At 32.1% G+C, this 24,818-nt stretch overlaps 3 protein-coding genes across 6 annotated transcripts; 1 reads left to right on the forward strand and 2 right to left on the reverse strand.

The window, feature by feature from the left end:
* Positions 1-1,325: 1,325 nt before the first annotated feature.
* Positions 1,326-6,949, forward strand: LOC11436454 (F-box protein At4g00755). The gene is made up of 6 exons (XM_003623789.3): positions 1,326-1,478; positions 2,161-2,337; positions 3,410-3,826; positions 3,917-4,098; positions 4,455-4,573; positions 6,245-6,949. Exons 2-6 carry the CDS (start codon positions 2,202-2,204, stop codon positions 6,522-6,524), a joined length of 1,134 nt encoding a protein of 377 aa, XP_003623837.2. The 5' UTR covers positions 1,326-1,478; positions 2,161-2,201; the 3' UTR covers positions 6,525-6,949.
* Positions 6,950-8,858: 1,909 nt separating this feature from the next.
* Positions 8,859-13,593, reverse strand: LOC11428729 (peroxisomal membrane protein 11C). Of its 2 annotated transcripts, none has more exons than XM_024771252.2 (8): positions 13,388-13,593; positions 11,179-11,392; positions 10,787-10,861; positions 10,634-10,708; positions 10,462-10,542; positions 10,270-10,344; positions 10,000-10,173; positions 8,859-9,114 (listed from the first exon to the last, which is right to left on the reverse strand). In XM_024771252.2, exons 2-8 carry the CDS (start codon positions 11,368-11,370, stop codon positions 9,076-9,078), a joined length of 711 nt encoding a protein of 236 aa, XP_024627020.1. In that variant the 5' UTR covers positions 11,371-11,392; positions 13,388-13,593; the 3' UTR covers positions 8,859-9,075. The 2 variants fall into 2 exon arrangements, with proteins under 2 accessions (XP_024627020.1, XP_003623838.1); XM_003623790.4 differs by lacking the exon at positions 13,388-13,593 and adding an exon at positions 13,272-13,354.
* A 3,821-nt stretch (positions 13,594-17,414) lies between these two features.
* LOC11435375 (protein CELLULOSE SYNTHASE INTERACTIVE 1) lies at positions 17,415-20,857 on the reverse strand. Of its 3 annotated transcripts, XM_024771523.2 has the most exons (3): positions 20,292-20,857; positions 20,055-20,114; positions 17,415-19,252 (listed from the first exon to the last, which is right to left on the reverse strand). In XM_024771523.2, exon 3 carries the CDS (start codon positions 19,247-19,249, stop codon positions 17,567-17,569), a length of 1,683 nt encoding a protein of 560 aa, XP_024627291.1. In that variant the 5' UTR covers positions 19,250-19,252; positions 20,055-20,114; positions 20,292-20,857; the 3' UTR covers positions 17,415-17,566. The 3 variants fall into 3 exon arrangements, with proteins under 3 accessions (XP_024627291.1, XP_003623840.1, XP_024627292.1); XM_003623792.4 differs by lacking the exon at positions 20,055-20,114; XM_024771524.2 differs by lacking the exons at positions 20,055-20,114; positions 20,292-20,857 and adding an exon at positions 19,572-20,022.
* Positions 20,858-24,818: the final 3,961 nt, after the last annotated feature.

The raw sequence follows: 24,818 nt of genomic DNA on the forward strand, positions 1-24,818 counted from the left end.
AAAAAAAAAACATAATAACTAGGCTTAATACATGTTTTGGTCCCTTAACTTAATTTTGGATTTCAATTTGATCCCCTAACTTTAAACTGTCTTAATTTGGTCTCATAAGTATACCTCTGTTTACTCAAGTGGTCTTTTATGTTAGTTTTTGTAAAAAAAAAAAAACGTTAACTTTGTCCATGTTGGCATAATGAGTTAGAGAGAATGAAGAAAATACAGAGAGAGAAGGAGAAGAAAATCTAGAGAGAGAACTTGAAGATTGAAACTGAAGATTGAAGAAAATCTGAAAACGAAGTGGATTTTTGAACTCAAATCGACATTCCAGGTTTGTTTCCTCGTCTTATTCGCGAATCAAATAGTTAAAAAATGTTTTTTTTTTCTCATTTGGGTTTTGAAACACTCTAGGATTTTCAAGATTTCAATGAATTTTTTACTTTTAAAGGTTCATTTCATCTTCTTCTTCGCAAATCTCAAGTTAAAACATGTTTGTATGTCTGATTAGGGTTTTGAAAATTATTTAGGGTTTTCAAAAATTTCAATGAATTTGTATGTCTGATTAATCCATTTAATTGTTTCAAATATTTTTTAATTAATAATTTAAATAAAAAAAGTCACCCTAAAATCATATATCTCTTTAAATATAAGCATAGAGGAAGTACCGTTTGAATCGTAAATTCACACAATAAGTCGAGGTGTCAGGGTTCGAACCTCCATCCAATAATTTCAGCATTTTTATCAATTGAGTTACGACCTCAACAAAACGTCAAAATTATTCAGCAAAACGTCGTGACTAAGATTTGAATCCTAACTATTCTATTTATGTGTGTATGTTTATGATGACTATTGTCATTTTATCCAAATATCAAAAAATATAGTTTACATATTTTTTTTAAGGAGTGATTTCTTTTATCAAATCCTCTCCTTGATAAACAAATATTTAGATTAAATCCTAAATTAATTTTTTTAATGCATCGCATCACATCATTTAATTTTATTTTTTTTATAATACGTCACGGTTATGTTAACTTGTGCTCTAAGGACATACGTTAAGGAACCAAAAAAAAGCAGCTGTGCATTGGAAAACATTATTATTTTTTTTTAGATAGATAGTCGAAATGATAAAGTCATTATAAACTCACACACACAAGTGGAGGTACCGAGGTTCGAACTTCGATCATGACATCCGACCTAACAATTTCGCTATTTTACCAGTTGAGCTAGGATTTCTTAATCATAATATTTTAACTCTTAAAAAAATTGAATGCACTTTCTAGAAGAAAAAAAAAATTACTCGCCTTAATTGAAATATTTTTCTTCCTCTCAAAGAGTAGTTATCCAAAAAAAAAAAATCTAAATATTTTTCTTAATTTGGTCGCATCTTTGCACTATTAAAAAAGTAATATCTATCTTCTTCTTCTCTTCTGCGATTTTCTTTGATTATACCTCCAGGGTTTCGCTCCTTCATGGACTCATAGAAGGTTAAATTTTTTCGATCTTCTCCTCAATTTCTCTATAATCTCGTATACCCTTTTACTCTCTGCCTTCAATTTTCATTATTCTTCAGAAATTTCGCCTCTCAATTCAATTTTCCATTCTCTTTCCCCTCTTTCAATTCACTATTTGTTGTTACGAATTTAACCTTTTTGTCTTGATTGTGATGGTTTTGATTACCCAATTACCTTAATTTCATGACCCATTTCTCAATTCCTTTGATTTTCACGTTTTTTAATTTTGAATTTGTTTGGTTATGTTTTAGGTTGATCATGTTTATGTGATTAAAGTAATTGGCTTTATCTCTCTTGAAAATTGCAATGTATTCTACCATTATCTGTTTGTGCCATGATTTGATTGTTGACCTAATTGGTGGATATTTTTTTTTTCTTTCAATTTCTGTAACCCCATTACTTTGAATTTTGAAATTATGTATCTTAGGAATAAGAAAAAGGAAGTTAAAAAAACCTTATTTTTTTGGGCATGTATTGTTGTTTTAATATTGGTTTTAAATATTCATGAATAAGAAGGAACCACTTTGATCAATTAAAAAATGTTATAAAATATGGACCGAATTTTTGTATATATATTTGATTCTTCTGCCTCACTTTTGAAGTTGACAATGCCATTGCCAACTGTTGTAGTTGACCTTTTGATTCAATTTTGTAGGTTGGAGAAGATAACCTAGTTTGGTTTATTCACCAACTTCCATGTCCATGATGGACCATTCTAATGATTTTCTCAGCCTGATCGATATCGATACTTCTCTCAAAATTTTCAAGTGTCTGGATGATCCAGCGGATCTAGTCCGTGTCTGCTGTGTTTCGCGATCTTGGAGACATTTTGGTGAGTTATAGTTGTACTTTATTTTTATGCCTCAGTCTCATGAGAAGTTGAAGTTTAGATCCTTGATGGCATATGTTTTACATTTCATTTTACTTCTGATATGTCTGTCCTTTTAGAATTGTGCTCTCTGCTATATTTTACTAGAGGTTAAATCCTCATACTGCTCACACCTTTACAACTTAAAGTTAAATCCAGGCACTAAGCATTGTTTATGATGAAAATATGTACATATCATAGTGACAACTAGTTCTTATTCGAAACTATCTTTGTTTTAACTACTTCAAGCACAGAGCATTATTCTATATGACAAGAATTCCTATTTGTCGTAGAAATGCACAATTTCTTATTAGTATCTTTCTTTGTTTCAACTACTTTAGCATAATATACAGTAACACACTCTTTTGGTGCCTCTAAGATGCACTCACTTTCATTTTTGGGCCTTTGAAGTTAACTGAGGTAGGCTTTTCATGAATGTAAATATACCGATTTTGAGCACATATGTAACTGAGTAAGTTTGACGCAGACTTGGAGGCTAACTCAGGCATAAGGCAACTGTTTGACAAGAATAAATATAAATATCTGACATACCTGTACTTAGTGAAATTTAATATCTCCACGAACTACTGGTTTAGATCCTACTATGGCTAAATTTTTTAAAAAAAAAAATGCTGGTTTGATGTCTTAAATGGGGACTTTTGACATGGTCAGTATATCATTTAGTATATTTGACTGGAAAGTGATGATAAGATATTTCGCATGAATTTTATTTGATCTTGATATGGGATAGGATCGAGCATTGATGTATTATTTTAGCAATCCTTATTACTTATGAGTTATGCATTGAGATTTGAAGGTAAATTTATATTGGTCTTGTTTTCTTCTACATTATCTTTCCATTAAAAAAGCACCTATCCCTTTCAAAATAAATAATTAGAAAAACACCTATCAAATGAAAGAAACAAGTTCATTACCAGTGGGTAATGCAGTCGCAACTGGATTTCTCATTCTTTATAGATAAAAAATTCAATTGAAAATATTTATTGCAATGATTAACTGATGCTATGGTTTGCAGTGGTTACAAATGGCCTTTCTAAGCAGTTGTGCTTGAGAATGTTTCCTCAATTATCTAGGGTTGCTTCTGTTGTTGAACTGAACCAGAATGGAGTAAATGGACAAACAGATGTTGGATCTAGCCAATCTATAAGTCCAGCTCTGCAGAAAGATCATAGAGTCTATAGTTATTTTGCCAATTCCTGCTTATCTCCTGTAGCTGTGGATTGCATAGCTAAGGCAATTGGTGCTTCTAGCACTGATAATTTCCCTCAGGAGAGCATTGATCACACTCTTGATGAAAGAGACAACGTTGCTGGTAGATTTTCCTATTGGTCAAGTAGTGGACAAAGTAATCCCAATGTGCCCGAGACATTAACATACCACTTGACCTCTCAAATATGTGTTATTACAGAAATCAATATTCAGCCTTTCCAAGGTGATATTTGAAATCTTCAGAAACTATGTGCTCGACTCATTTATTTGACTTTCTATGTTTTTTTGCTAACAATATTTTTTAACTGTCCAGCTCACTTTCAGATGGGGTCACCTATATATTCAGCAAAATCTGTTAGGTTTAAAATGGGTCATCTTAAAGCCTCTTTAGATGATTTAGCTGGTGAAACAATACCCAAAAAAAGAGATAATTTAGCTGATGAAAGTGAAAAGTATGTATGGACCTATACATCACCGGAGTTTCCAATGGCTCAGGTTTGTAACTTTGTATATCAGCTAGTTTCTGTACTTGTTTTTCATTGAATAATTTCTTTTACATTGATTTCTTGATGCTTGATACGAAAAACTAGATATGCTTTGTTTAAAAGGACACTCTTCTATAAATATTGCAAGTAAATTGAAAAGTAAATTTGTTGGATGATCAGAAAATGTATTACCCTCCAAAGTAGTTGAATGACCTAGCATGACGTTGCTGAGGAAAATAATATGAAAGCTGTACAACTGAATATTAATTCTACATTCAAATAATTTTCCTTGAGTAACACTCTACTAATGTTTTTAACAATTGGAACTGTTTTATGTTTTTTCTGAAAACGATTCCTTGTGAACAGGAAAACCGGCTACAGAAGTTCACGCTTCCAGAACCTGTACTCTGTATTGGTGGTATCTTGCAGATTGAGCTTTTGGAAAGGGTACAGAGGCAAGAAATGGATGGCTTATTATACATTTGGTGCGTTTATTCATTAGCAAACTTGTGTGTTGAGGTTTTATTAAAATTGTTGGCAGAGTACGCGTAGTATCTTAAATAAATTCACAATAAGCCTGATGGAGACTTGGTTTTAACTACAATTTAATCGTATTGTGTGCACAAATGATGTTAACTTGAGTCCTGCTGAAAGGTGTAATGATGTTAACTTGAGTACTGCTGAAAGGTGTTTTAATTTCATAGTGGTTGTCCCTTCGATTTTGAGGTTATTTCTTTTGTCAATTTTAGGAATTATAAAAAAACTTATAGATTCCATGGTTTTTTTATACTGCATATGGTTGCAATCAAGTCAGGTTTTGAGCAGGATTGCCTCACATGGAACCATGCCTGGATTGAGTGGTTTATTTATCCTCTCAATAACTCAAACCCTAAACCCTAGGAAGTTATAATCTGGTGACTGGTTAAACAAGACAGTGTGTGCTATTTGAAAGTTAAGAAAGGTAGTAGGTAATCTATTAATGAGGTATATTGCAGTAAGAAAGGCATGGTCCCAGTGTGATAAAGGGAGGGAGGCATGACTTAAAAGAGTGAGTTCTAACTTGACAATGTGTCGATGTATATACGCTCCACAACACAAACTGGACTTTACCTTGAGCTTGCAGGGGAGGTGGGGGTGGTGTATTAGAATATAGAAGTTAGTTTAGTTAGATGACAGCTGTCTTTGATTAATGACAGTTGTAACAAACTCAGATAGTTGATGTAGGTTAAGTCATTGTTATTGAACGATAAGGCAGTTATGTAAAGCTATTGGCGGCCTCTTGTAACTGCAATCAGAATCATTTCAATACAACAAAATTCTGAAACTGTCTTTCTCTCTCTCCTTTCTTTCATCTTACAGTGAGTTTGTCTAGCTGCAGGCTAGATGCTTTGCTGTTCTTTCTAACTGAAATTCAGTTGTTCCTATCTCGTAGCAAAAAATAACAAGTTATGCTTAGCTTTTGTCTTATTGCATGGGGATTGTTAATGGTTTTAGCCTTGTATTAATGATCCGACATCCTTTGTGTCCTCTTTTATAAGAATCCTTTGTTGTGCTGATACAACCACCTAGGCTAGAGTTCAATCACTTCAATACCCAGACCCTGGTAGATGGGACCACAATATTTTAATTATTTTGGTTTAAAGGCTGCTTAATTCAGGCACATTTGGCATGCTTATTCTCTCTCCAGAAGATACTTATCTGTCAATCAATATTTTCCCTCATCCCCCTTTCTTAGTTTTCTTTTTTATGTTGTTTTATGTCATTGCTGATTATTGCCTTTCATCCTAATGGTTGGTGCATTCATGGAAAATTAAAAATTCTAACGGGCTGTTTTCTCCAAATTTTATAAAGATTAACACGAACTTTCACCAAAATCTTGTTAAACATTAATAGGGAAGTGCTATTGAATCTGCCCTTTCTCTGTTCTATTTTACACTTATAATTCAATTTGAAGAAGTTTCCCTAAGTAGTATTTGATAGAGCAAGATGCAACAAAATGGGTTTTTTTAGCTACATAATCTATAAGTTAAGAAATGGATACACTTTGGTTTGATTAAAAAGGGGCTTGTCAAACTCTACCTAATAAATATTGCATAAAAAAAAAAAAGGATTGTAGATACTTGTGCAAAGTTCCTGACTTTCAATTGTGAATGCAGTGTTGCTCATGTTCAAGCTCTGGGAATTCAGTTGTCACCAGCATTCACTGTTGATGTTCTTGGGCCCTCTGGAATGTTTGTGTTGAAGAGAAACCACCGGCCTAACTGTCAACCCACAGTGACTTCTGAAAATGAGTCTGAAGCAATCATAACTGATAGACATTTCCGACAGATTGTGACTATATTGCGGGCACAAGTAATGGGAGTAGAAGCTATGGATGGTTGGGATGAAGATGAATATGAAATTGATGATGATTTTGATGAAGATAATCCCTTGTGATCTTTGCTTTGCTGGTATAAACTGTGACGACACCCCCACCCCCCAAACAATAAAGGAGAGAAGAAAATTTAAGAAACTTCAAGTGAGGAATCGTTGCGATGAAACCTGTTTCTATGTATACTGTAACCTTTTAAAGTTCAGGTTTTCTGTGATTTTACTATTTATTTTTATTCTCAGTATCTTATAGTCTTGGATTGTAATCTGTTTAAATTAAATTCCTTGCTGTAGTTGTACTAACTGTCTGCCAGAAGCCCAGAAACTTAATTGGTTGAGTATGTCATGTTTATTTGTTTAACTCAGTCCTTTTCGGTGGAGCGAATTTGGATTTTCACCCTCCAATCTGTTTTGATCTGTCCAGCACAATCCATCAAAACAGGGTTGGCTTGTAAGGCTCATTTTTAATTTAATTTATTGATTTTACCTTTCTTCTGTTTTGTTCAATTTTTTAGAGTATTTTTCTAAATAATGAAAAACTGGTTTGAATCAGGTGCCAAAATTTTTTATGCATTTATGTTATCAAGTAAGTATACATTGTTTTCTAAGTATAGAAAATAAATACCATTTTTTACTCTTAATTTATCGAAAAAGATTACATACCTTTACTTATTAAGGCATATTTACTATATTTTCTCTCAAAGACAAATACTTTCAAGTTGATATTGAGGGTTTAAGTTGAACTCTAATCACACCTAAAGCATTAGGATGCATGTTTTCCCCAAGAGAGAGCTCTGGTGGAGTTTACCCTCATCCATTCTATCTTCTCAATGATACAAGTGAATGAATATCTTGTTAGGGTAGAGGCGTCAAAGAATAACCGTTGTGGTTGACGACTTCTATTAAAGGGACTCTCCATCAAAACTCATTGACTTGTGCAACAATGCTTTTCAAGCTTTGGAAGCCATTATGTCTATGGAGAATAGTTACGATAAGGTTTTTTCCATTGGTTCCTGGAGTCTACAAATTGTCTTTTTTCTTTCTATGGTTGACTATATTTGTATATTGAGGAGTGTTATAAACACTCTTTTTTTAATACTCTCTTTAACATTTACTCTCTTGGATAAATACACATGATCTTACTTGGGATTATCAAATTTGGACGAGTACATCTTTGTCTATTGGTTTGCCCTAACCTTAGAGCGTTAGTTTCGTATAATAAATTATCAATTGCCCAAAAAAAATTCTTTTATATACACATAACACTTTTTTCTTTTCCCTCTTTTTATCTTCCTTTCACACATTACCATCGCACCATTATCATATTAGTTACTTTCTCTATCTTCTTCTTTTTACATTGAATTTATATCTACTTTCAGGAATGAGATTTAACTTAATTTAAACTTGCTTAAATTAAGGATGCAACATAATTTGATCCCCTCCGGAATATTATCTCAGAAATAGTACAAATAGATTGAAATGAAAATATATCAGAGAAAAAACTCTTAGGTAACATGTTAACGTGAGAATCAATTGTAGATTAAATGAAAAAAAAAAAACTATGATTTTTTTAGAGAGGGAGAGAGACAGAATAACTATGACTTTTTTTTTTAATAAACTGTAATTTTTTTAAAGAATGGCTTATTGTCTTGGTTAAAATTTGCTTAGACATCTTTTTAACTAATTCGGTTTCTTCATAAATATCTATAAGCTTATAAGAATATTCTCGTAAATAAAGGAAATCTAAGTTAATTTTAATTTGAAAATCCTATGGATGAAAAATTACATACATTCAAATGAGAATCGACCAGTGATTCTTGTTTCACCTTCATAGAATGGAAAGAATTGGCATATGAGTATGCAACAATTTTAGCCTTGGTTTCAAAGAACAAGCAAAAATTCATAAGTGGCAGCAAATCACACCATGCTCATATTCCATGTTTGAGTGATCATAGTACACTATATATCAGAATAAATTGTGAAATGCATAGTTTGGATGCAGTTACATGTGTGAAAATATCTTCAAGATAAAAAATATATTCATCCAATCTTCGTGTAAAATTCCATCATAGTTTAAAGTCACTCAAATTTTAAGAGAAATTAATTTAAACAATGATGGAATTTGAGTGACTTTAAACTTAAGTTTTATAAATTAAATCCTAAATTTAGTCCTGTCTATAAATTAAATCCTGTCTATAAATTAAATCCTATAGACACTAACCCTGTCTATAAATTAAATCCTAAACTTAAGTTTTAGAAAAACAATTTGTGAATGTACAACCAATTTAGTCCTTTAAAATATACAACATCATACAACTCTTTCATCTATAAGCATCAAATTTTCTCTTCAATTATAAACTCAATATATCGCAAAAATTGATGTAATTTTACGACAAAACATTAAAGTGATAATTTGACATTGCATAACTTCAGAGTATAAATTTATATATTTATAATAACCGAAAGAGTTTGAAGGACCAAATCCAAAACAACAAGTCCAAACAGGGCCTTGTTTTCTACTAAGACGAAAACCATACCAATTAATATCTCCTGACAAATTCATACAATTATTTAACAACAAAGAAGCATGACGGGAGCCAGTTTATTCTTTCATTGCTCACGATGTCTTTGACTTAGCTGAGGCAGGAGGAAGCAACTGCTTAGACAAACCAGAGATCATTGTCAGTGAAAGTAATACTCCTAAGCAAAATTGCAGCACAACACAAGTAAAAAGAATACGACTCTTCAATGATAAAGGGGCGCATTTTTATCTGCCGTAAAATTTTAGTTTAATGAATTTGAACTGAAAATGTGAATAAACACAGGTCTAATCATATTTCACTGTCTTGATACATCACAATAAAAACTTATTTGATCTATTGACAAGATAGTGACATATAGTTGAACGGACATGTAAAACTCGTTACTATCATTGTGTAGTTATTAAACTCTTAATTTTGAACATTGTCAACACAATTTATGCTGTTATCGAGTAATCTCTAAATTTGTTTGCCTCGTTCATCAGTTGTGTAAAAGGTACATGCCACTTGCCAGTGTTATCAAATCTTGGATACCCGAGTACAGCACCCGACCACGAAAATGCTACAAGATAACGGATAGTAGGATGGCCCTATGTTGAAACTTCTATATATTTTATAATAAAAAGTCAACAACTAGCTGTGAATCTGTGACTAACTAGTGAGAGGGTGAAAATGACATTAGGTCAGGAGAAGTCTAAACGCTGTTCAGGTGCTTTTTAATTGTGAAATTTCTAAAATTCCCAGAGTAAAAAAGGCCTAATGTTTAAACCTTAAGGGCTAATGTAGATTTTGTTATATCATTCTGATAGCTTTAGCAGCTATTTTGGCTGCTACTGCGTGTCTTTTAGCGAAAAGCAGCTGCTCCCAGCTGCTACACCGCTGTAGCACACTATTGACAACACTGGTATGTGTGCGCTACACATAGGACACAGATACAAAAATTTCGGGACTCCAAGAAAAATAGGAAGCAAACTCTAATAAAACAAGCAAGTAACATGTACCTGATAGCAAGATATTAGAGATGAAACAAATCCAAATGCCCCGGTGACACGGGGAGTGACTTTCTCGGGTGCCAACTGAAGCAGTCCGACTGCTACCACTGTATCAATGCCTGCTTTGATGAGTGAAAGAGTCCTCTCATTTGATTTTTTTAGCTTGGCCTGGTATTGCTCATTCTGCATCATAAGTAATAAAGGTAAGGAAATTGCAGCCCTGAAGTAAACCAAAGACAGAAACTTTGAAGAATTTATACACATGCATGGACAACATACATCATATTTATTACTGTTCTTGATTTCTCTCTCTATCTTCTTCATTGATCCAGAGAGTCTTCCAAGCTCCCCGAGCTAATCAAACACATAAAATGTCATACATAGGTCAAAAGAAGTGAAAAAATAAAACAGCAAGATTGGTGCATATATATTTGTTAGCATCAATGAGGAAGATATGTATAAGCCACAAACCTCAACCAAGGAGGTACATATTGAGGAACCCAGCCAACAGTAGAGAGAAATCCGGCCAACCAGCTCAGTACGTTCTTTATTCTGTAGTTACACAATAAAATCCGTGTATAGTGTTGGATGGTAATAATACAAAAGCAAACAACAGGAGCTGATGGAAACAATTATTTCTTACGTCGATGACACCGGTTCTACCAAGCCACACAAATTGATCAAGAAACAAGAAAGTGGACAGCAATGCATTCTTGGACTGAAAAAAATAAACAAGACATTAGGAAAATAAATTAAAGATTGAAAAGGATAATAAATGTCCTAAGAATTATCATACCTTTCCCAGCAGAATTAGGGGGAGGGGTGTGCCTTGTGGCGATGGACTTATCAGAGCATGCAGGTCATTGACAAACTGCAATTAAAGAGTGAAGTATTATTACACGAACTAATTATTGGCAACATCATTTTTTATGTCAGAATATCTATCGGAATGTTATATATGGGTAATACTAAACAAAGCTAAGCATTAGACTTTCTCAAATTTACCCTTTTATACTTGTGTCCCTCAGAACCCGAACAAAGAATATTAAGCATACAACAGACCTCGTCTTCTTTAAACAAATCAATCATTGAGGATATTTCATTATAAACTGTGTACCAAAATGGGCACCAAAAAAAAAGGATAAATGGTCTAGCATACTTCAAAAAGAAAGAGAAAATTAACCTAACCTTGAATAGACGAAAAACTTTCCGTGCTAAGCTGGTTGTTTTGTCAACATTCTGCGCTTTACCAGGTTCTCCATTACTCAAGAATTTGGAACCATATTGAATCGCTCTGCATATCTTGTCCCTTGCCTCAGCCTTGTTCAAATACAAAACAAGAAGGCCAAGTTCTGCCCTGGTTGCATCCAATGTGCTCATTTTCTATGCTAATTAGTAATCACTGCCATAAACAAAATAATAGCATGGTTCATATTAAACGAGGAGGGCAATGAGAATTTGGGTTTACTAATCTTACTTTCCATAGCATTGTTTTTAAAGAGTTTTTAAAAAAAATTCAGTGCCACGTACAAAATTGTTAAACTATATTCAAATGAATAACCACAAAATGCTGATAATTTTCTAGGACTAACAATTTAGCACTGCTATTAGAACTTAATCAAGACAATGAAAGCTTGATAAGTGTGACACTGGTAAGCGACTAGCAGACCTTCCACAAAGTAAGTGACATCATCTGCCGAACTATTGTTTGAATGCAAAAAACGGATGTTTGAATACTCATATTTCTCACAACCATCAAATCCAATGGAGAAACTCCATTTAAAATATCAGAAAAAGTGAAAACACAGAAAACACATTGAGCGTCTTTAGATTTCAATATACAACACATTGAATTTTCTTTTCTCTGTCATTTATTCACTCAGCCTTCAATCAAGGGACTAAACATAACAAAAATCAGCCTTCAGGTATGAATCTTTCTGCCAGGCGCATGAAGCACCCCTATTTTTCTTGGATGTATTAGGCCCACGTTATTTTTCTACTCTATTCTATTTTTATTAATCTCAACCCAAACCCAGTTTGATTTCATTGGAAACTTGCAGTAACTCTCCACCAGACCAAATACCCATTCCTTGCAAGATATTTACTAATTTTCCATCATACCGTGGTAATCCAATCTTACAAACAATGTTCAAAGCACTCAAGCACACACAGATTGGCCAATTAATGGCTGTCAACAACAAAAGGCTTATTACTTTTCACTTGATGGGATTGGCAACACGGATTAAATGATGCCTGTATCTTTTGTCATAAACAAGAGGATATCTCCTAAAAATCATCCTTGGAAATATAAAGATATAACCGAGGTGATATCTGGTGAGGGTGAGAGAAATTTCCACCATTATAACATCCCTTCCAACTGAGACTACAATAGGGCTAAGCTTTCAAGGTTGGAGATCTTTTCTTCAAACTCTATAAAATACAGAACATTCAATCCTGGTTCTGTGACTTCTGTCTCCAGGTGAGAACTTGGATGAGATCAGAAATGATCCTTTTTTCTTATCTATAATCACCTAAACAATATGTTCTTAAACTCGTCAATGAATAGATTAGTTAGTAGTACCTATGAAGCACTGACACAGACACAACATCAAACAGACAAAACATCAGACATGACACTGACGCGTCAAACCGGTAGTAACTTGAGAAAATGAAATAATTGAACGTAACCAGATGAGTCAGCATCGGACACATCTTCAATCTTTAGTATCTGTGCTACATAGGTTAGTTAGGCACTCCAAATTCTAAAACAATGGTCTGGTTCACAAGTTCAAAGGCAAAGAAGGGTTATTTGCACGAACAAAATGATTTGATAGATATCATAAGGTTGACCTGACCATGGTTGCTTAAATTCACCCAAAAGAACAATCTTCCTCTCTCTATAACACAAATCATTGAAACCAACAAGCAAATAAGGGCATCAAATCAACATCCATGTTTATATGTATATTAACAGAAATTAACTAAACATTCAAAGAACTTTCATCAAATCAACCACAATTAAAATTCATATATAAAATTCACTCAATCAAATCATATGAGTGACAACATCAAAATCTTCCATTTCTCAGTTCTTTTCTATCAATTTCACACCAACAAATCATATAACAAACAACATAACAATTATAATAATCATAATAACAGCAAAACCAAACAATTAAAGCAAATCATAAAAATTCAACGACCCAGTTTCAGAAATCTGAATTCAGAATCAAAATAACATCCCATCAAGCTGACCCAGAATGAAAATTGACATACCCCACCTTAAAAGATATGAACTTTTGTATCTGAAAACAACTGGGGCACGTGAATTATTCTATTTGCTAATGATTGAAAAAAGAAAAAGAAAAAATCACGGAGAGAGAGAGGGAGAGAGTACCGAAGAAATAGTGTTGGATAATCACAGAAATTGAGCGAGGAGAAAGAGCTAGGTAGCTATGTATGAATTGGGCTTGTAGGAGATATAGAATAGAATTGTGATAAGGGCTTGTTTGGTTGTGTATTTCCCAAAACAAACAAACAAAAATGGATTAAATTGAATGTGCTTTTATTTCATTACCAAACTAGTACTATTGTATATGGAAAAATGATGAACCGTTCGATCGATGAGTCCTATGTCAACGTTGTTGGTACATCATTGGCTAAGGATTAGAGTTTGTTTCTATTGGGATTGTGGGATTGTGGGATCGACAAGTTGTTGCACACAATTCAAGGCCTATTTTGCAATTGATTTGGATTATACAATTCAAATGTGTTTTGCTTGTTGTGATTTTATAACAGAGAAATGATATTTTTACGATCATAAAAATACGAACTTGAATCACATCTGACTATGAAAAAAAAATGTATTTGAATACTATAATTTTTTCTACTCTATCTGTTTCTCGCGTTAAATATTTTTTCTTCTAAAAATACTCTTTGTTCATACTTTAAAATACTCACTCTTTTAAGATTTTATAAAAAGTGATTTTTGAATTATATAATCTGAATTATGTTTTGCATTGACTTTTAATCGTATATTATTTCAATGACATAATTATAAATGACAAAAATATAAAATAAATGTATATATAAACAAAATTAAAAGGACAAAGATGATACAAATTATCATTTTATTAATATTAATATATCAATACATTTACAATAAAGTTGAAGCTTTCCTTAAAAAAATAAAGTTGAACTTAAAGTTTAGGGTAATCTTATCTAGTGTCCCCGGGACACTAGTTAAGGAGCATTAAATGAACAAATTCCACTTATTAAACTTTAATTAAAGTAATAAATAAGACAATTAATTAAAAGAAGAAAAATGTGTATTCAATACTCTATCAAATTTCCTATTTTGTGATATAAGCATGGAATCCTATTTTGTTTTCAAGAATATTTTGTAATTTTTACACATTTGATGATTTTGTATTTGATATTTTTTTTTTGAGAGATTGTATTTGATATTTTAATTGGTTGTGTTTTATCTTTAGAATTGTTAATTTATTTTAGATTTTATTTTAATTGAAAATGTTGCTAATTATGCATAGGCTTCCCTGAATTGGTTTAAAAAAATATGATTCACAAAAAATTTACGGAAAGAAAAATTGGTTTGAGTAAAATCCACAAGAAGAAAAAAATTTGTTAAGAAATGAAAAGGATATAAAAATGTAAATATGAAATGGAAAATGAAATTTAACGGACTATTAAATACACTTTTTTTTATTTTAATTAGTTACCTTATTTATCACTTTAATTAAAGTAAAATAAGTGGAATCTGTTCATTTATTGCTCCTTAACCAGTGTCTCGAGGCACTGGTTAGCAACACCCTAAAGTTTATTACATAAATGGAAATGTTAACGAATGCCTCCGGGGCACTCTTTAAGCACTTTAAATAGTAAGGTTTTAATGAAAAATTGTGTATTGAATGCATTGAAAATTGTAATAGTTGACTTTTTAAAAGAATAATTCTAAAGTTATGATGCTTAAAGAGTGCCTCAGGGCACTCGTTAACAAGACCCTTATATAAAATATTCAAACACCTAATGCTAATTTATTAAAAACCTATTGCTAAACTTGTGGTGCAAGAAGATGGGGTGGGGGAAGATGGATGGGGAAGGAGAAAAGATGGAGAGAGGAGGGGGCTGAGGTATGGTTTGTTTTCTCTCTGGCTAGGATGAAAGAGACCTTGATGATAACTTTACACTCAAGTAGACCAACCTCACACCCACACATATGACGCTTCTTTATAGTGTGGCACCATCCTTGACCTTTCTTGAAATTCTGGAGTAGCTATTTTGGATCAAATACCAACGAGAGAAACACATTATTGTATAAGAAAGGAGAGGAGAGAGTGTGAGATGGTTTAAAGAGTATTTATAAGGGGAATTTGTGAAAAGTAAGTTGTATAGAGTGTAACAATTCATGAGCGAGGGTCAAAATTGCGAAGGTTTAAACAATATACTCCCTCCGTCCCTATATATAACCCCTTTTGTTTTTTTTCACATTTCTTAAGAAAGTTGTTAATACAATTAATGTGTCTATTTTGTGTGTTAATATTATCAAATTATTATTTGTTTGTATGTATATTAAATTTGACTTCTCATATTTCAAGATAAATTAGTAGTATTAATTAGGGGTATGTTTAGGAAAAAATCATAAATGCATCTAGTAATTTAAAAAAAAAATTATATTTAAGAACAATTTTTTAGTCAAATGAGTGGTTATATATAGGAATGGAGGGAGTACATATTTGATTTGAATTGCAAAATGCACACATATTTAATATGCATCAATATAACATGAGTATATCTATATTTTTTTTGTGATACATGAATTGATTAAAATAAATAAATCAATATGATATTTTAAATTATCTGCACCACTGAGTGACTAAGCAACAAGCACTCATTTTTATCCAAATTTAGTTTGCATCCCATATCACATGACATGCCCGTCGATCCTTCAACAAAAAGAAAACACATGCCCATCGTTGAATTGATAAAAAAAATCTTAAAATCATGGAGAACCATTGCAAAGTTACTTAACAAATTCAATGCAAAATTCAACGATATGCTAAAAAGTAGTATTATAAAAGTATAATTATTTTTTTGTTAAAGAATACTCAAACAAATAAATACTTTTTTTATTTGGTGAAAAAAGAACGTATTAAAGTTGAACCTATGACAAATAATTTTTTTTGGGGATGACAAATAAATATTATCAACAAATAAAATACAATAATAAAATAATTAAGTTATTAAAAAATTGGGTCTTGCTCACAAGTGCAATGGTTAAGGAATCTATAAATAGAAAATTTGTATTGAAAATATACGTTTTGATTTTATTTTTTTACAAAAATAAACGATATCCATCTATTCAAATTGATAGATTACATCGATACAATGCAAATTCAAATTCGCTAAAAACAAAAAGGATGAATTTGTGAACAAACTCACAGCATTCATGCTAATAGCATAAGACGGCAAAATATCTATGCCAATAAATATGACTATTATGCCAGAATACTCATGTCTCTGAATCTGCAACGTTGACGACGCCAAAGTCATTGTCATTGATCAGATCTGCACTTGCTCAAAGCTAATCTTTCAACCTGAATCAAATAAACACTGCACTAAGACGGAAAATCAAAACAAACAGAGTCGTTCAGAGACGACAAAATCACAAAAACAAACGAAAGAAAACAGAAAATATGTGAAATCACTTATTCAATTAGGATAGAAGGAAAAACAACTCGGAGGGGTGATTTTAGGGTCAAAATTGACCCTAAATCACCCATCTGACAAGAAGAAGAAAGGGGTGACGGTCAGGGTTTGAGAATGAGAGAAGAGTTAATAATTACACTACTTTTAATAAAAAAGTTACTTGAAAAATTTATATGCGGCAATCTTTAAATGAACTATTTGTTGCCTATTTTGGTCCCACAATGCTCGAGGGATTAGTCTCCGCAGTTGCACGCGGAGGATACCCAGTTTACACAAAAAAAAATTCTTAAATGAACTTATTTGCTATCTATGAACACATTTGCTTTCAATTTAGTCTCTTTTTTGAAGAAGTTAAATCAATCCACCTAAATTGAATGGAAAGAATCAAGAATCACACTCCAAGATATCAAACCAACACCACCAAACCAACTCAAGTGGATTTATCGATTTCGTCTCTTATGTCACTCGGTGTAAATGTACCAAAAAGAAAATATCACTCCGAGTAGATTAGTCTATGAGTTTGCCTTACTATTTTTAATAATTCACTCTTTTTTCTATGCCACTTTGATGTACTAGTTCTTTGTATCTATCAATATATATATAAATAATTTTTACATTTAACATTGAATTAAACTAATGTTTTATTCCTTTGCTGGCCAAAATTTAGAAGAGAAAGAACATAGCAGAGACAGAAAGAGTAAACAAAGTTTAAATATTCATATATAATGTAACATTGATTACAATACATGGATTAGCAAGTTTGTGCATTCCACTTTATACATTCTTAGCTATTTTGCATCATGATATAAAAAAAATAAAAAAATAAAAAAGGATGCAACACTTTTTTACACTATTTCTTACCAAACAAACTTCTTAATTTCCCTCTTTCCAATCTCTCATGTAACCTTTTAGCACCTGGAGTATCCATCTCAGTAAGTTTCTTCAAATATCCAATAGCACCATATGAGATCATTAGCTTCTTACATTTCTTACTTGAAGAAATCAATCCAAGGCATGTAACTGCATATTTTTTTGCATTGTTTTGAGGACTAGGATCAAGTAACTGAACCAAATTAGGCACACTTTTATCATCCTTCTTAGTTTCTCTTCTATTTTGTGACACAGTTAACAAGCTTGCTAATGCTTGTGCAGAAATTTCTCTAGCACTGTTTTGTTTAGCCTCAAGCATTTTAACAAGGAGAGGAATGCAACCGGCTTCGCCGACCAATTTTTTCATTTCTGTCGAGCTGCTAACTCGGCAGATTGCTGACGCAGCGGCATTTTGTGCTCCCGGGGAGCCGGATTTCAACACGTGAACCAAACGAGGAAGTAATCCTAACGAAACCAAAGCTGTCTCAGAAACTGATCCTACCAAATTCCTTAACGCTGCGACCGCAGATTCTTGAGGAAGTGGACCGTCAAGATATGCTAAGAGACTCCTAACACCACCTTCCGATATAACACTTTTTTTTAGACTCTCATTGCTTGCAGTGAGATTCTGCAAACATTCTGCTGCATATTCTTTGGAACCTAACAACATTCCACAAGTTAACAAATTGATCATAACCCTCGCAATCCCTTCTTGAGCCAAAACTTGTCTCACCTCAGGAACAGCTGAAATATTCTTCAATGTACAAGCTGCTGCAGCCTGCGAAACAGAATCGCCGGTTCGACAAAGCTCAACCAACGGGCAAACGCCACCATGTCCTACGATTTCACGCGATGTTTCAGCCGACATTGATAACCTTTGTAAAGATATTGCAGCCTTTTCTTTACCTACAGCACTTCCTGATTCAACAAGTCTTATAAGAGGTGGAAGAACACCTTCAGAAACTAGCCAATCCTCGCAGCTACCCGATTCAGCTAGCGAGCATATGACAGTAACTGTTTTCTCTCTTATCCTTGTTGATGTTGCTGTAAGTAATTGAACCAGTGCAGCAATGTTGCTCCTGCTAAAAACAGCCAAAACATTCTTTTCATCTTCTTTCATAACCTCAACAACACTGTCCAAAGCTTTGTGCTTCGCTTCTAAGTGACCGATCTGAAGGCGCGCAAGTAGCTCCCTTATGTTGTTGTGGATTGCTGCATCAGATTCTGTTGCAGAACCTGACACAGAAGACGCATTTAACGGCAAAGTAGCCTCACCAAGCATACCAGTTTTGATCAAAAGTCCACAATCTCGTAAATTCAAATCCATTTTCCCGATTAATGCATCCAGATCACTCTGCATATGAAGTTTACCTTCATACTTCTCCTTCACACACAATTCAGCTGATTCGATCGTGCCTTCAAGCGACTTCGACAGAGCCTGCAATTGCTCCTTGCAAAGAGCATTCTTTGAGAAACATGGATGACTTGATAAGTTTGATAACATTGATGGAACCTGTTCTAATCTAGAAATGATCATTTTCCATCTAGTAGAAAACCCTTTAACCTCTTTTGCTTTATCAAGAGCAATAGGAACAAGTTCCTTTGCATGTAACAACCAATCTTCTGTTGAAAGTATATCAACTGCAACACCATCTTCCACCATGATCTTGATTTAGAAAAAGCAAAATAGATGATTATTACAACAAATGGAATGCAAATGTTCAAAGAAATGATCAAAATGTCAATTTGCAAATAGAAAAATTTGATGATAATTGACATAGGAAATATTAAAAGGTTGTGGAGCAGTTGCAATCATAAAATAAAACCTTTAAATTATAGATTAAGATTCCAATAGAAAAATTGTGAAGCACAAAAAAACAAATGGTCCAACAAATTTCTAAAATCTCCTATGATATTATAATCAATTCAATTCACACAAAGCTTGTTTACTTAAAAACATGACTTGGCCAACAAATCTGAAGTACCTAAACATGTCCCACTAGTCTTTTCTCTTACTTTAGCAAGTGATCATTTAATGCCCAAAAAATTATAATCATACAATATAACCATATATCATGCCCATTACAAATTAAAAATTAATTTCCCTAAGAAAAAAGAAAGAAGATATTTTGGTCAAATTCCAAAAGTACCCTTTTAAGTACAAATGTACTATTGGTAATTTTGTATACTTTCTTGGGATAAATTGGTCAGTTCAAAAAACAAATCTCTAACTTTACTTTTGAGCATGGTTTTGAATATGACCCATCTCAAGAAGAGTTAAGTAGAAATCTTATCTTAGCTGTGCTTTCTCAATTTTCTCCTCTTAACTATGAGAAAGTGAAAGGCTTTCCTTCTAAAGAAAGACACAAGTCTCTATCCACAGTTGTATATTGTGTACATAAAAAAGCATCATCATTCATCACCACAAAAAAAAAAATGAAGGAAGAATAAATTATTCAATTATGTACCTTAAATCAAATTGACTTGTCAAATATTCAAAGAATTTATAGCCATCATATCATATGTTACTGTAAAACACAAAACAAAAGTCATAAGACTCCATGTCCCATAAAATCTAACCATACTAAAGACAAAAATTACATAATCTTCACAAAAAAGAGAACTACTTTTGTTTCTACAAGCATGAGATCAAAGCAAAGAACAATAACAATAACAAAAGGGAAAAGGTTTAAAGACCAACCAACCTTAAAGAACCAGTAACTGAGAAGCAACCCAGTTTGGCTTAATCTTCAAACTTCATAGTTCTCTTTCTCTCTCTAATAATACAATATACAAGTAGTGGAATGCTTCTAGAATAATGAATGAAGACAACACAATCTGATCCTAAGCAAAAAACGTGTCTTTCATACTCTTAAGACACTAAGACAAAGACCCAGAAACAGTTTTCTCGAATTCAGATAAAACCCGTAAATAGTTTCTGCTTCTTAATTGAGAAACAGACACAACATACACTAAATCTCATTAAATTTTTTATTTTTTTTCCAAAATATATGTAAAAGAAATACTACAAAAATCAGAAGAATCTTCCACCTAGATTTCAAATATGTTGTACTAATCAAAACAACCCAAAAATGTATTAGAGAAAAAACACTGAGTTAAGAAGTAAACGACTTTCACACTTTTACTACAAAACGACAAGACAAGAAGTGTAAGATAAAAACATGCACAGTTTGAGTTTCACATACACAATTTCAAAAAACAAACTTTGAACTGTTTTTTTCTCTCTCTCTCTAGAAATGCTAAGATAATGAATGTGTCAGGGTTGTTGTCTCACAAAGATTCTCTCTGTAAAAAAATGTGTTATTTTTCTCTGTCAACAACGGCAAAGACACGTTTGATGATAATCTAACGGCCATAACATGATCTTAGGACAGACAATGCAACCGTTGGGATTGAATGGTATGATCTTTGAATAGTCAGAAATTTTATAACTTTATTTTTATTTTTATGGATTAACATGTCCTTATCAACACCTCCCTCAAAAAATGTCTTTATCAACAGTTACTAAACCTTTTCATTAACTTAATCACAACTACACAATTCCTTCGACAACAAAAAAAAACTACACAATTGTTGTCTTCAATTCACTCATGCATAACTGATACATTTTATTTCAACATCTTTCATTCTTATATTATAACATCAAAATTAAGCCAAATTCAGTTGTCTCAGTGAAGATTATTATATATATTTTCAAACCAATAAATTCTTCATTTTTACACTCACAATTCATGAAACAAAAATAAAATATTAGGACATATAGTGTATAACAGCTCGTATGTATTGACTCCAGTAGAATGTCTAGGCAAATTCCTTTTAAGATATAAACTACATGCAAGTATTGTGAAAACCGGTTGTTGCAATCTAAGCATATTATAAGTTTTCTTGAGTAGTACAGTACCACTTCAATCCTTGAAATAATGATAGTTTAAAAATTAAATTGTTGATTTACTCATTTTCCTTATCTATTTGTTTACTAATGCACTCATTTATGGATTGAGCTAGACCTAGGGTTGATCACAAAATCACATGTAGTAGTCAATATATGCTAGTCAAAGTTTGTTTTGGAGTGGGTTTAAGTAACAACATGATTTTTCCATTTTAGTTCAATGTTTTGAATTGTGTGTTAGTGTATGTTATGTTATAAAGAGATTTTGAACTGCAACATCAAAGAGGTATGTTGTGGTCCCAATAGTTTGTTGTTTGTTGCTATGTTAGCATGTACTAGAGTCATGCATGCAACGTGCTTCATTATTTGATAAGGATTTTTTGTTGCAATATATTGGCTTTTAAGGGGATATCACCAGTTTCAACTTCACCACTTCCTCTACCTCTCAACAATTCTCTTTGTGTTGATAACTTTGAACTCAACTAAAGTGAGTGTTCTTGTTTGGGGTATCATATTAACCCCTAGTTGTGTTTATGTGAATTTTGTGTATGTATATCATTGTAGGAGCAATGATGTGATTGTTTGTTTTTATGCGAGTTTTGATTTGTGTCCATACTATGTGTATGTATGTGTATATGTCTTGGTAATAGTTGAATGAATTTTGTGCAAACATGATTCATGACTTCTTGAGTGATTTGTATTTGAACATGAACATATAGAATTTTATCAAGTAATTATGATTGTGATGATGTTTTATTTAGACTATTTGATTGATTGGTTCATGTTGATGAAATATTACGTATATAAACACTTAATTGAATTTGTGGAATTAATTGTTTTTTTTTCATAAATTGTTTAACTGATATATTTAACTTGGATCGGTGCTTGTTAAAACAAAAAAAAAACTTGGATGAAGTGATCTTTGTGACGTGTTAGCATATGGTGTGTCATTTGAATGTAATACATGGATTGCAAGTGTTGTGGATGAGACGAACTTGTGAAATATATAAAATGTTGAAATAGGAATGGACCAATATTTGTGTGGTCACATACCATAAATTTAAATGATTTAGGTATAATTTTCACATACCCAAAAAAGTTGAAATAGACAAAATTTAAATTATTGTTATTATTTTTAGAAATACTGGTTGGTATAAAATTTTATGAGTGTGCCTATATAATTTGAATTTGTAGTTGTGACTATATAAGAATTATAATTATAATTTTATGGTCATAACACCAAATTACACTTGTTTAAGCACGCATGTAAAATTTATGCATACCCAGTACTTTTAATAATAAAAAAAATTAATTAATTAATTTTTTATCTTTCTATTTTTTTTTCTCTATTTGTGTGTATGCCTAAATCATTTAAATGTATAATTGTGACCACAAGCATCATCCGTTGGTGGAATTAGTTATAAGATGAAATTCCATTAGAATTGGTTATAATTTTAATTTCTACTTCAAAATTAAGTGGTCAAACTATTTTTTTTAAGGAATGTGTTCAATCTAATGATAAGAGATGAACTGAAGCTGATATTAAAAAAAATGCAGTTGTTTATTAACTTAATAAATGATAGAAAATATTTTTTAATTAAATAAAAGTGGTGAGTTAAATTATGAAATCTTTAGTTTAAAAAGTTAGCTAGTCTTAGAATGGTTTGAGTCAAAAGGAAATTTAGAAATGATAAATTAGAAAATAAATGTTACTACAAGTATTTGACACTTCCTCTCATCCTTTTCAAGTGTCGTTTGGAAAAGGATATAATTGATAAACTTTGCCCTTAAACTAAAAGACAACTAAATATGAAAATTAATTAAATTCAAACTTAGAAGTGATACTTGTAGTGAAATTTAGAAATGATAAATTAGAAAATAAATGTTACTACAAGTATACTTAGAGGTGATCATTGAGGATGTATGTGTTATGTTAAGTGTAGTGTTTGGTATTATTATGCTATGATATGTCGTGACCAATGTCGATGTGGATTCTCACTTAGAAGTGTGTTAGAAATACTATTTTTTTAACACTTTCTAACAATCAATCATTTATTAGATAAAATACATATGAGTCTTACCATTTCATGTGAAATTCATTTTCAAAATGCAAGATCTATATGTATTCCATCCATCGACATTTGTTACAAAGTACCACAAGTCCTATGGAATATGCATGTCAATATCACCGATAATATTTTGACACTCCATTAAAAGATTATGACACCCAAATATGAATAAATTAGTGCACTTGTGCCCCGCTTTGGAGCATTTTTCTATGTTAATAATATTTATTTAAAAAAATGCAGAATAAAAAATTAATTACTAATTAAAATACAAATGGCCATTTTCAATTTATTTTCGATGAGATTTGAAGTCCATCTCTAAAGGTTATAAAATCAAATTCTTTTCACTGAAGTGACACATCATGGCCTATGTTAATACTAATTCAAATCCAACATAGGAAAAAAATAATCATCGAAATCAATGCTTAATGAAATCTCATTCTAGAAAACCAACTACTTTGCATATTATGTGTATTAGGGCACTTGTTAAAGATTCAAAAAATGAGATAATTTTTAAATTATTTATATTTGATTGATAGAAAAAGGCTTGGAAATTTAGAAAGAACTCCTCATGAGGCAAATTTGTCATCTTCTAGAACCAACATCATCTACTACTTCCATGGAAACTACTTTGGAATATCTTTACTCGCATATGATGATGTCTCAATGAGGTTGAAGTCTATAATGCTACAACTTTTTTACTCAAAAAAAAAAAGCTAAAACTTTTAGCCGATTTAACTCGTGGAGTTGCGACAACAATGATGCAAACATGAAACTTGAGTCCTCAACTACAAGGCTAACATTGCTAAAGAAATTTGAAGAAGGTGTAGAAGCCAACAAGAGTCAGTTCAATGAATTTGTGTCCATAGAAGTGTTGGAAAGCCAACTAGTTTATTTGGAAGAAAGAATCGAAAGCGATATAAAAGAGCAAATTAATTAGTGTCATTAAAGTGAACATTTTCATGTCTGCGGTGGCTGGGGATAATCCAATGCACTTAAAAAGAAAATAGAAACTTTCAAATTAGTCCCAAGAATGGAGCTTAATCATATTAAGCAAGTGATCAAGAGACAATTCTATTTTTGGAAGGATATACAAGTTTCTCTCCTTCCAAATGACGTGGAGACAAGCCAACCAGATCACTTTGAAAAAGTGAAGAATGTTGCTCATGAACAAATGAGAACCACCAAATTGCATTGCATGCATGTATACATTAACCGAAATAACAAAAGAAATCTTAAATCAATGTGATACATGA

The sequence above is a fragment of the Medicago truncatula genome, chromosome 7, assembly GCF_003473485.1.
Source record: "Medicago truncatula cultivar Jemalong A17 chromosome 7, MtrunA17r5.0-ANR, whole genome shotgun sequence".
Lineage (NCBI taxonomy): Eukaryota > Viridiplantae > Streptophyta > Magnoliopsida > Fabales > Fabaceae > Medicago > Medicago truncatula.

Coding starts and splice junctions, on each gene's coding strand:
- LOC11436454 (XM_003623789.3), top strand. CDS start 2,202: ATGTCCATGATGGACCATTCTAATGATTTTCTCAGCCTGATCGATATC. Junction 4,099..4,454: donor CGGAGTTTCCAATGGCTCAG/GTTTGTAACTTT, acceptor CCTTGTGAACAG/GAAAACCGGCTACAGAAGTT. Junction 4,574..6,244: donor GATGGCTTATTATACATTTG/GTGCGTTTATTC, acceptor TTGTGAATGCAG/TGTTGCTCATGTTCAAGCTC.
- LOC11428729 (XM_024771252.2), bottom strand. CDS start 11,370: ATGAGCACATTGGATGCAACCAGGGCAGAACTTGGCCTTCTTGTTTTG. Junction 10,174..10,269: donor AGAACAGTAATAAATATGAT/GTATGTTGTCCA, acceptor CTTATGATGCAG/AATGAGCAATACCAGGCCAA. Junction 9,115..9,999: donor CTCTAATATCTTGCTATCAG/GTACATGTTACT, acceptor TTGTCTAAGCAG/TTGCTTCCTCCTGCCTCAGC.
- LOC11435375 (XM_003623792.4), bottom strand. CDS start 19,249: ATGGTGGAAGATGGTGTTGCAGTTGATATACTTTCAACAGAAGATTGG.